At 45.6% G+C, this 18378-nt stretch overlaps 1 protein-coding gene across 1 annotated transcript in view; it reads left to right on the top strand.

The window, feature by feature from the left end:
• Positions 1 to 2216: 2216 nt before the first annotated feature.
• Positions 2217 to 18378, top strand: part of LOC140428312 (pleckstrin homology domain-containing family G member 4B-like) — a 263637-nt gene continuing 247475 nt past the window's right edge. The window contains exon 1 of the mRNA XM_072514651.1: positions 2217 to 2431. Within this exon, the coding sequence (XP_072370752.1) occupies positions 2429 to 2431 (3 nt within the window). The 5' untranslated portion in view covers positions 2217 to 2428. The remainder of the gene's footprint in view (positions 2432 to 18378) is intronic.

Below are 18378 nucleotides of genomic sequence, written 5' to 3' on the forward strand. Positions count from 1 at the left end.
AAGTGGGTAGCTCCCAGCAGCCCCCATCTCCAACTTCCCACTGAGTGCCTGACAACAGGGGATCCCCCTCACGCCTTACTTTTGGGGTTCCTCCATGGCAAGACTCCTTGGATGAATACTAACAGTGAAGCAGTGAGGCCCCTAAGTATCCATTAATTGCTTACCTAAGGGTCTGAGTAGGTAGTGGGAGTGGGATCAGAAAGCCATCCATGAGCCTCCTTGCTATGGAATTAATCGGAGCTGAGACGGGAAGGCGATGGGATCCTCACCTGCCACCCTCCCACCCAACTAAATACCCTGCTCCAACTTTCCACAGGTGAGTGCATTAAAGTCAGCCCACTATGTCTGTTAACAGCTTTGGTGTTAACTAGCCCTGTGTTATCACATTTCAAAATTGAAGCATTTCAGGGTAATTTTTTTTTGACGCCAGGTAAGGAACATTCAGTCTCTAGTCCAGTCCCCTTGGCTGGAAAGTGCCGCGGAGGAGTTTAATTGACAGCACAGTATCATTGAATCATACAGCACAGAGGCAGACCATTCTGGCCATTGTGCTAGTCTGAAAGAGCAAGTAATCCTCTCTTTCCCATATCCCTGGGGGAAAAAATCCTCTTAAGTGCTTAACCAATTCCATTTTGAAAGTTACTATTGAATTTCTTTGACCACTGTTTAAGGAAATGCCGTCCAGATCATAACAAATTTAGCAAATTACCTTAAATCTGTGTCCTCTGGTTTCCAAATGTCATTATCATTTGATTATGGGCAGGTATATTGAGTGGATTCATTCATTATAATGAATTGCCTGGTTGTGGGCAGGCATTTTGTACATCAATTATCTTCCCAGGCACAAAATAAAAACAAGGTAAACAAGGCTGTGATGTGGCAGTGTCCATCACCAAACCCATTCCCTGCTGTCCACCCCAGTGTTGCTGACGGTTCAGTGATGGAAGGGCAAAAGGAAACCCTAGCCTTATCATTGACTAGTCCTGCATGAAGACCTAACCCTAAGGTGAGACTGGTGCCCCTTGAACAGTGAATATCAGAGGAGGAAGGAAGACATTTGGACAAATGGGGAGAAGGCATTTGAAACGATTATGTAACTCTGGTAAATATCTCCGTAGATCTGAATATTGTGTTCAGCAAGCCAAAAAATTCAAAGAGCCTATAAATATTGTAAATGCTGATTTTTCAGAATTGCAAGCAACATGATAATGCCATTACCGAGCACTGCTGAGCATCAGCATCACCCTCTATCTTCAGGCCATTTAAAACTTGCCTAGATCATGTTGCCAAGCTGTGGTGCTCATTGATTCAGGGACTGCTCAGGATACCACAGTGGAGCTGTCACAAATGTTTACAGCCCCTCCAGTACCGAGTTTTTGCATAGTTCACACAAATGCCACAGAGCGCCAGGAAGATGGCAAAGGCCATTAAAATTCCTGAGGACAAATCCTTTCGAGGGTGTGTGTGTCCACGGGGGGTGTGCGGTTTGAACAGTTCATGATAGGAAGGGTGGTCGTTCCCCGTGTCAGGAAGTCCTGGCGCGGAGACCCGGAGGCGGGGTTATTGGTGACTGAATGGAAAGGGGCGTCCTGGACTGTACAGTGGCAGAGTGAGTGAGCTGCCGGCTTTCAGGCAGTTCTAAACTTAGTGCTGGATATTCCGGAATTAACTTGGGCTCCATTCGGCTGCAAAATAAAAATGAGCCCTGTTAAATGAAAGAGGCTTTTGTGTTTTGGGTGAGCTGTAAAATCTATTTACAATGTGGAAGAGCGAATTTTACACGCTAGGTTCTGGCTCAGAGAAGCACAGGCTCTCAATGACAAGTGGCAAATATTTGTTTGCAAGATTAGAGACACCCTCGAATAAAGTAATAGAACATAACTTCTGCGTGACAGAGTGAGGTAACATTAATGTTTTGGAGCGGGAGAGCTCTCATGGAACCGTTTGTGTTTGGTAACCTTTAAAGAGAACTGCACGAATGCTCAGCCCTAACTGGTACTTCACTGCTGGCTGAAAATGTTCATTTGAAGTGTTTTTTTGTTGAACTGGCAAGGAGGCTTCAATCTTTGGGAATTTCTGAAAACAGGATTTATTTTCCCAGACCTCCTCCCCTCCTCCCTCCCCCTTTTTTTTATCAGCCTATTTGGTCCACTGAAGGAGTCACATTCATGCATTACTTCTCCCACTGCTAATCACTTTTCTGAGTTGAACAGAGCTCCGAATTCATCGGGTCATGCTGCATTCTCTGAGCTTGCTGCTCTGGAGAGACCTGACAGTGTGCGCGGCTGAATGCAGAACTTTGATCGTTGCAAGTGGGGAGTGCTGACCCTTTAGCACAGGCTTGTTCTGAATACAGACGGTGTAGGCGGATCATGCATCCATAAGCAACGCTGTTGTTCAATGGGATGTCGGCTGAACTCTGAGGAAGATGGTAAAGCTCTTTATTTAAAAAAATGTTCAAACGCTGGCTTAGAGAAGTTTATAGCTGTATGCTTAGCTGGATATGTAACCTTTTAAAGTCTCGAGGACTGGAATAACATATCTAACCCTAAAAAAAAAGATCCAGAACGAGATTGCAAATGTTAACCCATTAAGAAATATTCTTTGGAGCATTATTCAGTATTGGAAAAGTATGAATGTTCGGGGCCTTATTGTATTTTCGTCTGCTAATGTTAGACTAAAAAATTATCTTTGCTAATTCAGCAAAATAACTGAACGTAAGTGAAAAGTGGTGTCCACTGTTGGCAGATTAATGTTAGAAATAGTTGAATTTCAAGATGAATAGCGAGTAAATGTACCTATCATATTTGGCTTAATATTTTCATTACTATGGAGACAGGATTAACTAATTCATCTTTGGGGACATCTTGTACAATTAGAACATATCACACCTGCTTTTGTCAATGACTAGTGGAAGGGTTCTCTCAGTAGCCTTCTGTATTGCTTATAGGATTTTATAAGATGGATAAGGGGCAAGTAGCAGACAGGGATTGGGAAAGTTTGAGTATGGGAAGTTAGCAAAGAAAGCATGAGTAATCTGGTCTGGAACATATTTTTGTTCCAGTAATTTGCGGCAATATGGCCTTCAATGCCAAGGCCAATGTTTGTGATGAGCTGTCTTCTTGAGCCACTGCAGTCGTGTGGTATAGGTGCTCCCGTAGCACTGTTAGGGAGTTCCAGGATTTTGAAACAGCAGAGTGAAGGATGATGCATGACTTGGAGAGAAAGTTACAAGTGATGGTGTTCCCTGCACCTGCTGCCCCTGTCCTTCCAGGCGTCAGAGGTCACAGGTTTGGAAGGTACTGTCGAAGAAACCTTGGTGAGTTGCTGCAGTGCATGGTTCATAGCCGTTGCCACTGTTGCTGATGCAGGGAATGGATGTTTTAAGTGGCAGATGGGTTGCTACTCAAGTGGTCTTTTTCCAAGATGATGCAGAGATTTTTGAGTGTAATTGGAATCACGCTCATTGAGGGAAATGCAGAGTATTCCATCACATACCTTGTAGCGAGTGGACAGATCTCAGGAAGTAGTCTGGTGACCTCAGAATTCCCAGTACCTGACCAACTCTTGCAGCCATAGTATTTATACAACTGGTCCATCTCTGGTCAATGATAACCGCCAGCGTGCTGAAAGTGGGGAATTAAGTGATGGTAATTGAATGTCAAGTGGAGGAGGTTAGACTCTCTCTTGTTTGAAATAATCATTGCCTGACACTTGTTGGGTTCAGAAGCAAATCGACTGAGGTAGGTGTGAAAGTGGGTGATGTTATGGTGGTGAAAATAGTCAGTCCTTGTGATGGAGAAGATTTGAGGCAGGACTTTCTCAAATCCCTGGTTATCCCACCATTGAAAGCAGGTGCAAAGGCAAGGTGGACAGTGGTACCCTGGGTGGGATAATACTGGCAGCAGCCAATTAAGAGGAATATTTTGACATTCACAAATATAAAATGTGCTTTTTCAGGCCCAGAGAGGCCGTTCATTAATAATTATAAACTTAGTTTGCTGTTACGAATCCAAGTACACCTCATTCAACAAGGGTTAACTTTTTCAAGAGTTATTACACTGAGACTAATGGTGCATAAATGTAAGTTCATGCCAATTCAAGTGATTTCTAAAGACTTCCATCTGTGCAGACTTTAACAGTGCACCCTGTGGAGAAGAAGGAAATCACTGATGGCAATCTCTGATTTCTTGTGTTTAACTGTGTATGAGTTGATGGAAGAAATTGCTTTCTGTTTTGCACCCGTAATGACAAAGGACAAGAAGGACAGAATTCTCTGTTTTTGAGATGTAAGTGCAGTGGTGGGTGCTTTTCCTACTAGACAGAATGGCGGGATACTGTGCCATATTTTGCACCTTGTGAATTATGCACAGGCAAGTTCCCCTCCATGTCGCCCGTGGGCTGACAGCGGATTTGTCTCACTATCAGCTGGCGGGTGTGAAGGTCCCGCCGCCATATTTAAATACCGGTCTAGCATACTCATATCACTTTCTCCATTCCTTCTGTCTTCACCAGGCTGTGATGTCAGCAACCCAGAGAGAAATGGCTCGCAGTCTCAAGAAGAGGCTGTTTCTCAATTCAATCACCCTCCCTCCAAACACATTACCCATGAGGTGCCCATGTCCCACTTGGACCGCCACCCACCATATCTGGAGTCTTTGTGCATCCCCTGCCAGTAAATAATGTGGTATATCTTTGACTCCCATGTTCGTGAGATTTTCATGCAGCCTCATTGGGGTCCAGCTTCCATCCCCTTCGGCTGCCTCCCATCATTTGTTTTCTTCATCCATCTCCTTGCTCCTCTGCCCTTCAAACCACCTTGCACAGCCCTCCTTCCACATCTCCTCTTGTCTTTGTCAGGCCTCTTCTGACCTTTATTGTGGTGGCTGCCTGAGTACCCCAGCACAGTGATGTCTGGATCGTCCCAAGTGTGTGGCACCACAGGAGGAGACCCCCATGCTCCCAACCCCAGGCACAGGACAGATCCGAGTCTGTGACAAAGGAATGTCCATGGGTTCAGCAGCACAGTGCTGCCCATGAAGACCAACTCATCATGAAACATTAAAACAAAAATCCATGCCAATGCTTGACCTCCTAATATACTGTAGGCTTTGATAATGCCTCAGGAACTAGGAGCTATACCGACATCTTTCTCCCAGCTACATCCTGTTTCAGTCCAGCTGATGTGCTTCTCTTAACACTTTAGTAAGCAGGTAAGTCCCCATTGGGTGTTGCCATATGGATACTAAGTCAGACAAAAGACTCGCGAAGAGCAAGGATTTCTGAGGTTCAATGTTTTATCCAAGATGATATCACTTAGTATCGGAGAGGACCGTTAATTGGTCTCAGCATCACTAATGAGAATAAAAAGAAATGCGGTTGCAGCATTTTTGGTTTTACCCTATGTAAACGTCCCCCGAATTTTACACAGATGTTGAACATGTGTTCAAATCTCACCTTTGCAGTTTGAGAATTTGAATTTAATTTTTAATATCTCTAAAAGTGGTCTTGTAGCTGTCATATTCTCAGATAAAACACAACTGATTGCTTTAGGGAATGAAACTTGCTCAGGCCTATATGTACTTCCAGTCCCATGCCCAAGTGCTGGCTCTTAACTGCCTTTGGAAGTGGTCTAGCGAGTCATGAAGTCAAATGAAACCACCAAAAAGAATACCACACAATTCAACAAGCAGATTCCCACTGTCTTATTAACTCTTTAACTATGATCATGAGCATGACATAATGTTGCTGTGTTTCTTAAATAAGACAAAAGTCAGTAAGAATGACTTATTTTACTTAATAATAATCTGCACTGCAAATAGAATACAGTGTGAAGTGTCTTGGGATTTTTAAAACTAAATTAATGACACATTCAAGTTGTTGTTGCTTTACCTCTAAGCATAGTCATCAACTCCAGTGACTATGGGCGCTGCTCAGCCATCTCGTCACGCCCGACTTGGTATCGGGACAAGGCCGTTTAATCTCGCGAGCGGCCTCTCGCGAGATTTGCGCTACTTGAAATGTCTCTTGAGATTTAATGGAATCTCATCAAACGTCCAATCTAGATCTCGCCCTCACTGGGCGTGACCCAGGTCTGCAAATTTAATGAGCTGTACAGCTCAATTAAATATACGTTCACTGGATTCTCCCGGCGTCCAGGACTCAACCGCCGCGCCTGCGAGACCTCACCTGGGCGCCATTTAGTATTGGTCTACACAAACGTGGACCAGTTGTAATGGCATCTGAGGGTGTCTTCCAGGCCATTGGGACCCCCAGGTTGTCGGGGACAAGGCAGTGTGGCAGCCTGGTTCTTCCTCCTTTTGGCATCTAGGTACCATGGCAGTGCCGCCCTGCTACTGCCAGGGATCGGTTCGGTGGGCGGGGGGGGGGCTCTTATCAGGTAGAGCGGGGTTGAGGGGAGCGTTACCAGGGGCCTCCCCAATGTTGAGGGAGTTTGAGGGAGGGTCAAAAATGGGGGGAATGGGGTCTGAAACGGAGTGGGGGGCTGGATTGGAGTAGTCTTCCAAAATGATAACCCGATCTGCTCTACAGCAGGAAAGTGTGGTCTTGGCGGAGAGAATCTCCCCGAGGTCAAAAAAACAGCAAAGTGCGTTTAATAACAAGATGTTTCTCGGCGCTGAAGCCGTCGAGAAACATCCCGCTAAATGTGGCCAAAACCACGTACAGACATTTTTCGGATGAATCTCACCCTATATTAAATTGTTTCACTATTATTAGGTCACTGCACTTAAATACCCCTAAGAATTCATCCAAATTGCCCCATTTTAAGGTTGATCTAAAGTTTGGTTTCGTAAAAACATTAGGTACTGAATAAAGGGCCTCATTTATTGGCCCTTCAACCAATAATCTTGCCAGTGTCTTGCTTTGTTCTGTCAATAAAAGTTCATGTTATTACTTCCTGTTTTCCTCCACTTCATATCTGCAATATTTCCTTTAATCATGCTCTTGAAAGTCTGCTTAATTCCCACTTTTGCTCTTTTGCTGTAAATTCTCACTTTATGTTGTTATCTCTTACAATGTGGGCATCGCTGGCTGGGCCAGCAAAAACAAATTACAACAGATGATGAAAATCTGAAATGGAAACAACAAAAGCTGGAAATCAGAAATTAAACAATCTGCTTGAAATACTCAGCAAGCAATATATGTGGCAAGAGAAAGAGAGTTAACTTTCCAGGTCACTGTCTCATCAGGACTGGAAAACATTGAGACGTAACAAAGGCAGCATGATTGTGCAGTGGTTAGCACTCCTGCCTCACGGTGCTGAGGACCTGGATTCAATCCTGGCCACTGTCCCTGTGCAGTTTGTAGATTCTCCTTGCGTCTGCGTGAGACACACCCCCACAACCCAAAGATGTGCAGGTAGGTGGATTGGCCAAGCTAAATTGCCCCTTAATTGAAAAAAAAAAGAACTGGATACTTTAAATTTTTTTTAAAAAGCACTGAGACTTAACAGCTTTTAAGTAAGTACAGTGACAGGAAGGTGGGGAAGAGAGGAAAGAACAAAAGGGAAAATTTGTTATAGAGTGGAAGGCAGCAAAAGAGTACAGATGGAAGGAATGTAAATGACAAAAGGGATGATGGTGCAAGGCAAAAAGAGGTTGGTGGTGGTGAAGAAAAGATGGGTCTAAATATGCTATAAATATCCATGGGAACATCATTAGCAACAGCTACCATTAAAAACAACTGGGAGCAGTAATTGAACTTGGTGATATTAATGCTAAGTCAAGAAAACTGTGAAGCGCCCAATTGAAACACGAGGTGTTGTTCGTTGAGCTTCAGTTGAGCTTTGTTAGAATAATGTAGGAAGTCAAGAGCTAAAAGGTCAGAGAGGCAGCGGAGTGGGGAATGAAGATGTCAAGTGATTGGAAAAAACAGGCATCCCACTTGCAGATTGCTTGGTGGAATACATTCAGTCTATCACCCAATCATGCACTGGGCATCCCAGCGTCGAGGATTTATTGCCCATTTCAACTTCCTATTGAGAAGGTTGTGGTGGATCTTCTTCTTGAACCATTGGTATCCATGTTGTAATGGTACCACCACCACGGCCAAGAGGTCAAGGATCTTTTTTTTTCTCTATCCAGAGTCAGTGTGTAACATTGAATCTCATCCTTACTGCCTGAACTTCTTCTCCAGTTTGCAATGCTCTGATCCTTTTCCATTTTCCAAACTTTTCTTCACAAATGGTGTTGGCTGTTCCTTGCTACCTGCCAACCCATTGCTCACACTATATGCACCTTTACCATCGCCATTTCTTCAGTTAGTTTTTTTTTAACATCCCCTTTATTACGACATGGTATATATTCCATCAGCTGTAACCAATTGTTGATAGTTTCATTTAGCCATGTATAGCTCATAGTCTAAATTGCTGGGTTATTTTGTTTCTTGTTCAAGCAGAGCATATATACTTGGGCATTAACAATAAGAGCAGCCTCGTACCTCATGCCATATGCAATTTAAATCAATACTAATATGGACACAAGTTCAGGATAAGTCAACAAATCATTCAAATTTATTTATAAAATCAGAAACAGTTTTAAAATGCAAAACATTTGACCAATGATAAAATATAGATAAATAATTTATAGCATGCAGTTAACTAGAGCCCCCACCAAATAGAATGGTCTCTTGAAGCAAAATAAGCAAAGTATTACAACAACCACTTTATAATTTTACATAGCAGCTTTAACACAGTAAAACATACCAAGGTCCTTCATAGGTGTGTTAACAAACAAGACTGACACAGCAACATGAATAGCTATTAAGGCAGATGAGTAAAACCTCATCAAAGAAGTAGGATTTAACGATTACCAGAAATGCCAAACTGTAACAGGGGAACAACAATTTATACTGTATGAGAGGAGAGTGCTGATTGGTTGGCAAGTGGACACTGATTGGTGGAGGTCTCTGGTATGTTCATTTCTTGAGAGCTCTCCTGATGTGTACAAGACTAAAAACTTAGATAACATGTCTCTTTTTAAGCAATAATCTTAAAGTAGGAAAGTGAGTTAAAGGGAAGAGAGGTTTAGGAAAGGAATTTCAGAGCTTAGGGTTCAGGCAGCCGAAGGCATGGTCGCCAGTGCTGGAGAAGGTAAAGTCAGGGATGTGCAAGAAGCCAGAATTGAAGCTGCTCAGATATCCCGATGAGATTTAGGGCTGGAGGAGTTTACAGAGAGAGGAAGGAACAAAGTCATGGAGTGATTTGAAAACAAGCATGAGTATTTCAAAATCAAGATGTTTCCAGGATTCAATGTATGACTGAAATAAAGGCAGAAAATGCTGGCAAAAACTCAGCAGTTCTGGCAGCATCTGTGGAGAGAGAAACAGAGTTAATGTTTTGAGTCCCTATGACTTTAATTCAATGTATTACTGTCATGGTAAATGCTAAGTCCAAACTTCTCACACAACTTGAAAACTGAACATTGTCCTAAACTGTACCTCTTAGATAGGGATGTTCGTGTGTAAAATGTAAGTTAAAATCTCTTGGAACAGTTTCTTCTGAATAGCTTTCATTAAGAAGCAAAGATATTGGAGCCTTTGAGTACTTAGCTACTTAACTGAATTGCACTTGCTCAGTTTCGAAATACAATTATAATGAAATCATCTCTTTGAGACTGATATTACATAATGATGACGTTCATATAAACAAAGCTTGATTTTGTAATGATTGGAAGGTGCCAATTAACAAAGTCTGCTATTTTAAATAGAGTATTAAAACTGTGTTGAAGAGAATAACACCTAAAATAGCAAACTGAAGGATGTCATACAAGTGCATTTGCTAATTTAGGGAGCATTATTTCTGGGGTTTAGTTTCCCAAAGTAACTTGCACGACCTTGAACTTAGTTCTGGTGACTGCCAATGATACTACTGTGCTTGCTACTGTGTTAGTGCATGATAGGAATTTTGTGTGTGGCACCTATTTTGTGTTAGGTCGAATCTGTTCCAGATGGTTAATGCAAAAGCTGTATATAAATACGCAGTGACTTAGCCATCAGTGAGCTGTGGTAAAGAAAACTGTTGAATTCAAGACTTTTTTCAAGTTCAAATAATGGGATGCACCTTTTATTTAATGGGATATTTTAAATAATGCTTTCATATAAATTGATTGGGTGGGGGTCCTCCTGTTGCCACCCGCGCTGATCGTTTTTTCCCTGTTGAAATCTGAAACAGAGGGAAAGACCAGGAACAAATCTTCGGGAGCTTGCATGCTGATGATTTTGTCCAGCATCTCCAGTCCGAAAAACAACAATTGTGGAGTTCAAGGTTAATTCTATCATCTACACCCAATTGTTTCAGAGTGCACAGTTCACTATATTTATTATAGGAGCACATTTAGCCCAGTACAACAGAATTGTTTCTGCAATACGATTAATGCTGCTGTTGTACAAAATGCTTAATTTGTACAGCGTTGCTGTTTGCCTTCTTTAGTAGTGAGATACCATTTTAAAACTGCACAACTGTAATTAATTCCCAGGGGCTAACCACTACCCCCGCCCTGCACAGTGCTGGCACAGCTCTGTACAGGTCAATGGGAACATCCCAATTGGTTTGGCAAGGAGGTGAAACTTCCTCTGCTCACACTGCTGATGAAAACAAAGCCATCTCCAGCCCAACTCCACAGTGATCCATTTCACGTTTATTCTGCAGGAGCTGGCAGTGTCAGTGATGCTGCTTGACACCATTTTCTTCAGTGATGTATGTTGTTCTCGGTGGCTAAAATTGTGGCCTGTGCATCACTGAAGTTCACCACTTGGTGGATGCAGCCCCAGGGCTGCTCAGTGGCATCAAAGACAGAGGATTCTCCATTTGGGAGACTAAGTCCTCCCGCCAGAGTAGAATTGCTCCTGGTCTGCGCTGGCTCTAGGAGCGGCAGGCAGAAGCGATTCGCTCTCCCTTGTCATGCAGCTTTATGCAGGGTGGTGAACTTGCGGGATTCCATTCGGAATCTGGAATGGACTGCATTGCCATGACGTCCAGCAGTGGACATAGCTCAGCACAAGAAAGACAGTGCAGTTGGGCAGTCTTCCATTTCTATCGCTACCCATGGTGGCCAGACACTGGGACAAAAAAGGCGCAGGAAGCAAATTGGAGAATTTTTCTTAAAACAAATATGAAGGACTGCTAGTAAGTCATGAGCTGGACTTTCAGTCCCAACAAGGAGGAAGTGGTGGGCGGACGTGGAATTTCTCAATGTGGGCCTGCATGCTGATTCCTTGTCTCTTCCCGCCCCCAGGACATTTGCCTGAAGGTGGGATGCAGACTTTGGCAATGTTACCACTATTTCGTCTAAACAATTAAACTAAATAAAATGAACTCAGGGTCTAATTAAAGGGGCAGCCCCCCTACAGGGATACTGCCTTAAACAAATACAAATCACAAATGAAACTCAAAACATCAAACTAAAATGTGATTAAGGGGATCGATAAGCCGCCCAGGTCCCCGGCGGAAAAAATACATCACCGGGGGTGGCAGTGTTACCCACCGACAAGTGGCGCATAGCATATTAAGCTACTTAAAAGCTTATTAAGGCTTGTTAACAGAGGCAAACTGGGATTTTCCAATTGTCCTCTAGATCCCGGCAGGCCATGGGATACAGTATAGCTGCCTGGAGGGGGCCTGTCTTTGATAGACCATGGTGCCAGTGCTCCTGGACGGCTCACCAACCAGCCCTGCCTTCCTGCCAGGGTGCAACAGCAGCTGTGAGGGGATTTTCTCCCAATGTGTGGCCCGGGTGGTAATTTTAAATTTAAAGAAGCTGGAGAGAGATTACCTCAATTTTGAAGTGCCCTCTTCCTCTCACCTAGCTGGCATCCTGCTACTGCTTTCAAGCTGGTGGTCCTCCTATTGGTCCTCCAGCTTTGGGAGCCTTCCAGCTGTCTTTATTTGGCTAGCAAGCCTGTACCCTGGCCAGTCATTGGCCAATTCGGTGAAAATCATTACCGGGTGACTGCTTCCCACTCAGGGAGCTGAACCGAAAAGGTTCAGAGGTGGCCTGATTGGTTGGTCAGAGAGCCAGAGGCAACACCAAGGCAGCCATTTCTGGAGTTCCATTTCTGGGATTAAATCTCCAGCAGGTAATCAGCTGCCATGTGTTGGGTCCAGGACAATAACATGGAGTCCAGGTAATCAGCGCAGGCTGGCCAAGGCCAGGAAAGCAGGCCCTGGGAAGAACAACGGTGGTTCATGTAGAGGACAGGGAGCCTTTCAATGGGGGTAGCTTTTGTCACTGGTGGGACCCTCTGTGGAGCACAGGATGCCTGATCAGGCCCTACGCTTGCTGACAGGCAGCCAAGGAAAACCTGATGGTAGAATACTGTTTGCAGCAGGATGAGCCCATTTAAGGGCTTAATTTGACCTGATGGGTGGGGCCGAAGGTTGATGAAGACTTTTTCCAGTCCTGATTAATCAGGGGCAACTGAGAAGGCTCTCCACCCAACACATTCCCATCTAATTACACACTTGCCTTGCAGCCTGCTCCCTGTAGGGGCTTTAAATTCTGTTCTGTTCTGTTCTTTGAGCCTCACTTGAGCCCGATGCCAATTCATAAGCTCACATCAAAAGTTCCAATTTTGTCTCATTTTAGCCACACAGTTTTTAAAAAATCGTCCATGGGATGCAGGCATCAGTGGCTGGGCCAGCATTTATCGCCTATCCCTCAGGGCATTTAAGAGTCAACCACATTGCTGTGAGTCTGGGGTCACTGTAGGCCAGATCAGGTAAGGGAAGCAGATTTTCCTCCCTAAACCAGATGGGTTTTTACAACAATCGGAAATGGTGTCATGGCCGTCATTAAACTTTGAATTCCAGATTTTTATTGAATTCAAATCTCACCAACTGCCCTGGTGGGATTCAAACCCAGTTCTCCTGACCAATACCTTGGGTCTCTGGATTACTAGTCCAGTGAAAATACCACTACGCCATTGTCTCCCCTGCAATTGTGTCCCATTTTAGCCAGACAAGTGCATTGTGTCATGAAAACAAGAAATTGTGACTGACTGAGAGCTATCTACAACTTTAGCAGTTCACTATAGACATATTGAACAGTTTAAAGAAGACCTGTTTTGAAATAAAACAAAAAAAGACACTGGTCAAAAATGGCTGCCACAAGTCACCTGATCGATGATACTGTAAAGTTGATCACTTTTCTGGAAAGTTTCTATGTGAGTTACACTACACACATGGAATTTCACACCGGGAGTGGGGGTGTCAATGTCCACTTAAAACAGGGCAATCTTGAAAGGAAACCATTAAAGACCCAAAGTGCTGGACTTTGAACAGATACTCAGCAGATATTCAAAACCTCTTGTGGAGGACCAAAATTATCCCCATTTCCTGTTGATTTAAATGTGTCAAAGGTTTCAGGGATGAAAAGATCAAAAAATGTTATTACTTTTTCTACAATAATGAATGCAAGACATGCTATTGAATTGCCTTCCGAGATTATACAGAGAGGAGTTTGAAAAGCTGTTGCAGATAACCAGAATCAAAAGAACAACCAGAAGGAAGAAGAAAAATGACAGTCATCTGAAAACATAACCGGAAAAGAACAGGAAAGACTTCTTTCCCTCTGAAGTTAAAAAGGTGTCTCAGGAAAGTACAGCCCTAAACAAAGTCAACTCTAGAATTCTACAGGAAACAGGAAACCAACTAACTTCAAACGGCTGCAAAGTTCAATAATCTACATGTCAAAGACAGGCAAAGGTCTTAATCGTATATTCTTTTTAGCTGATGCATGTGTGTGTGAGTGAGAGAGTGAGTGACCCTGTGTGAGAGAGAAAGAGAGTGAATGGCTGTGTGTGTGTGTGTGTGTGTGGCACCTTAATTTTTTTCTCAGGTAACTAATAAACTCTGACTCAAGAAAACCTGGTTTGATTGGCTCCTTTGTAACAAACAAATACATTTGGATTGGAAAACGCATTTAAGGGGGGAAAATAAATTTCAAAACATTTGTTGCGACCAACTGAGTGGGCTGAATAGAAAGAGATCCAACCCACTCCTCCTCACCTGGCTGTAACAATTCAAAAAGTGATCAAATAGGCCTTCTTAAATTAGTGAGATTATAAGAGAGACAAGAAAGGGAGGGGTTGGCAGAAAACATCTGGTTGAAACAATGAAGTATTAAAATGCGAGCCCTGGGAGAACCCTGGACTAAACGCTTGTGCATTCCGAATGTTTAAATCCCCCCTGAACGTTTTTGGAAGAAAATATGGTCTGGACAGGATCCCTGGTCATGCACTCAGAGCCTGGACGGAAAAGCTGGCGTAGGTGTTCGCGGACATCTTTAACCTGTCCCTACTCCACTCCGACTTCCCCATCTGCTTCAAGAAGACCATCATCATACCGGTACCAAGGAAGAACCAGGCAACATGCCTCAATGACTAATGTCAGGTGACCCTGACTAAGCCGTAATGAAGTGCTTTGAGAGGTTGGTCATGAAGCGCATCACCTCCATACTGATGCACGATCAATTACAATCAAAGACGTGGTAGTCACATAACTGAAGGCTTTAATAGACTAGAACTGTTCCCCAGCAGCTTCGGTACAGAAATGACCGCTGCTGGGACGGCACCGGTTCTTATAACCCTCCTGTCAAGGCGGAGCTGCATACCAAACAGCCAATGGTAAACTCCTAGGTTTAACCAATGGTCTTCAACCTCTCGGGTACTGTAATACCTGATAATACCACACATACTCCCAGAACGTCTTGACCCACTGCAATTTACATACCGCTGCAACCGGTCCACAGCAGATGCCCGACACTCATCTGGAGAGTATCTCGACAACAAGGACTCCTACTTTGAGGGTGGGATTCTCTGATCCTGAGGCTAAGTGTTGATGCCGGCATAAACGCCGTCATGTTTCTTGACGGCGTCAACATGCCCTTAGAAGCAGCGATTCTGACCCCTACAGGGGGCCAGCACCGCACCGGAATGACCCATGCTGCTCCAGCTGCCGATCCCGGCGTCAGATGGGCGCCGCGGGTCTGCGCATACACAGTGGGACCGGCGCCAAAGCGCGCATGTGCAGTGAGACCGGCGCCAATGCACACATGCGCAGTGGCTCACTTCTCCGCACCAGCCCCAACGTAACATGGCGTAGGGCTACAGGGGCCAGTGTGGAACAAAAGAGGCCCTCAGCCTGAGAGGCTGGCCTGCCGATCGAGTGGCCCCTATCGCGGGCCCGGCTCCAGCGGAGGCGCCCCCTGAGGTCGGACCCCCCTCCCCCTCCACCAGGCCGCCCCGGATGCATGCACGCCGAGATCCCACCCGGTAAGACCACACGTGGACGGCGTCGGCGGGACTCGGATTTTTTGCGCGGCCGCTCGGCCCATCCCGGTGGAGAATCGCCCGGGGGGTCGCTTTCCGAAGAATTGGCGGAACTGCATTGGGGCATCGTCGTGCGATTTGCGCTCGACCCGGCGATTCTCCGGCCCGGCCTGGGCTGAGAGAATCCTGCCTCAGACTCCTATTTATTGACTACAGCTCTGCCTTCCAACACCATAATCCCAGCCTTCAAAACCATAATCAAAGCTCAAAAACCGAGGACTTGGCTCTTCACTCTGCAACTTGTCCCTCAACTTTCTAACCCACAGACCACAATCAGTAAGAATAAACAACAACACCTACTCCACAATAGTCCTCAATACCGGGGCCCCGCAAGGCTGCGTACGTGGCCCCCTGCTATACTCCCTGTGCATACATGACTGCGTGGCAAAATTTGGTTCCAACTCCATCTACAAGTTGATAATGATATGACCATAGTGGGCCGGATCTCGAGTAATGACGAGTCAATGCCATGTGTCATGTGTCATGTGAGTCATGTGAGAGTACCCTTTAAGAAATGGGTGTTTAAGAAATGTACCTTTAGGAAATGGAGCTGCTCATGTTACTGGAGTGATGTCCGAGTGTGGGTGGAACTGAGCTCCACTTCTGCTTTTTTAGTTTCAGTTTGAGAAAGCTTGGGTGTGTCTGTGAGCTGCACTGCTGTTGATCTCTGGCATGAAGGACTATCTCTTAATCATTTGGTGAATTCAGAAGAATTATACATATTTTCAGTCTTGAATGTAAACCCTAATGTGCTCCTGTTTGAAGGTTTGTTAAGTTTTTGGATGTTAAAATGACGGCATACAGATTACTTAGTGTTGTATTCTTTGGGAGGTGTATTTGATTTACTGGTTGCTAAGATATTCACTGTTTGTTTTAAAAAGGTTATCTTGAGTTCATTGAATAAACATTGTTTTGTTTTTAAAACCACTGGTCCATTTTCTGCTGTACCAAACCTGTAGAGTAAGCCGTGAGCTCCCCATACCACAATCTATTAAAAGTTGTGGGTCAGGTGAACTCCATGATACACTCTGGGATTCTCTAAACCCTGACTCATAACATCAGAATACAGGAGGGAGATAAAGAACTTAGTGGAGTGGTGCAGCAACAACAATCTATCCCTCAATGCCAGCAAAACTAAAGAGCTGGTCATTGACTTCAGGAAGCAAAGTACTGTACACACCCCTGTCAGCATCAACGGGGCCGAGGTGGAGATGGTTAGCAGCTTCAAATTCCTAGGGGTACACATCTCCAAAAATCTGTCCTGGTCCACCCACGTCGACGCTACCACTAAGAAAGCATGTGGCTCCTCCCCTCGAGCTCATCTATAAAGGTGGCTAGTCTCCGCCTCCAATCCAGTTCGGGATCAGAGGCCAGGAGGCTTTCTGTTTAGTGTGTTAAAGCCTCAGTTACGGTCATCACTCGTCGTGTGTTTATTGATGGCATATCAATTTAATACACTAAACTTATTAAGATGAACTCATCACTCAAGCCTGATCTCCTGGAGTTGGATCTCCCACAGGCAGCCGCGCCACGGAAACATTCAAGCACTGGCTAAACTGCTTCGAAGCGTACCTCGGATCCTTCACCGAAGACTTTACAGACCTCCAGAAGACATAGATCCTCTATGCACGGGTGAGCCCAAGAGTCTTTTTTCTCATCAGGGACGCCCCCTCGTTTGCGGAGGCAATAATGCTGCTGAAGGGACATTATGTGAAGTCCGTTAACGAGGTATATGCTAGGCACCTCCTTGCCACGAGACGACAATGCCCTGGGGAATCACTTGCAGAATGTCTGCGTGCTTTGCAGGTACTCTGCCAGAACTGTGATTGCCGGGCGATATCGGCTACCCAGCACGCGGAGCTGCTGATCAGGGACACTTATGTTGCAGGCATGAACACTAACTATATCTGCCAGCGATTACTAGAAGGGGGTACACTCGGCCTCCCAGAGACATTGCAACTCTCAAACCCGGTGGAGGTGGCCTCCCAGAACATGGAGACCTACACCTCGGACCGCGCGGCACCCTCGTAGGCGCCGCCATCATCCGACCCAGGTGCGACGCAAGCCTGTGCCGCGCAGCGGGCCGCCAATGCCGGAAGCCCGAGGTACTACTTTAGTGGCCAGGGTAATCATGCCAGACAACGCTACCCTGCACGGAACGCGATTTGCCACGGGTGTGGGAGGAAGGGCCATTTTGCAAAAGCCTGCCAGGCCCGATCTCCCCCTAAAACTTCTAGGCCCAGCAGCGTTGCCTGCTGCCTGTCGGGGCCACCCTCATCTGCCGCGCCACCCGCTATGTGCAACCCATCGGCGCCGCCAACTTCACCGTCATCTTCAATTTCAGCCGCCATGTGCGACGTATGGGGCCACCATCTTTAACGCAATTGTGTTCTCCACCCGCCACGCACGACCCATGGGGGTCGCAATCTTGGACGCCATCGCCGCTGCCACACACCACGCGCGACCCATGGGGGCTGCCATCTTGGACGCCATCGCCAATGCCTCCTGCCACGCGCGACTCATGGGGGCCGCCATCTTGGGATCACTCCACAGCCTCCCGGGAGCCCAGCTCACCCGACCGTACGCTGGCCGCCGCTACCTCCGACCGGCCTATCAACCGCCTTCCGAAGCTCGTCTTCATCACGCTCGAACAGTCCCGGCCTCATCACCTCACAAAGTCTACGATGACTGTCCGGATCAATGGGCACGAGACGGTCTGTCTTTTCAATTCCAGGAGCACAGACAGCTTCATACACCCAGATACGGTAAGGCGCTGCTCCTTCAAAATTTTGCCCACGACCCAAAAAATCTCCCTGGCTTCCGGATCCCACGCAGTAGAAATCCGGGGGTACTGTGTCACGACCCTTACTGTACAAGGCGTAGAGTACGTTAACTTCAAACTCTACGTCCTTCCCCATCTCTGCGCTGCCCTATTACTGGGGCTCGACTTCCAGTGCCACCTCCAAAGCCTTACTTTAAAGTTCGGTGGACCCCTGCCCTCCCTCACCGTCTGTAGCCTCGCAACCCTTA

The sequence above is a fragment of the Scyliorhinus torazame genome, chromosome 8 (genome assembly GCF_047496885.1).
Source record: "Scyliorhinus torazame isolate Kashiwa2021f chromosome 8, sScyTor2.1, whole genome shotgun sequence".
NCBI classification, from domain to species: domain Eukaryota; kingdom Metazoa; phylum Chordata; class Chondrichthyes; order Carcharhiniformes; family Scyliorhinidae; genus Scyliorhinus; species Scyliorhinus torazame.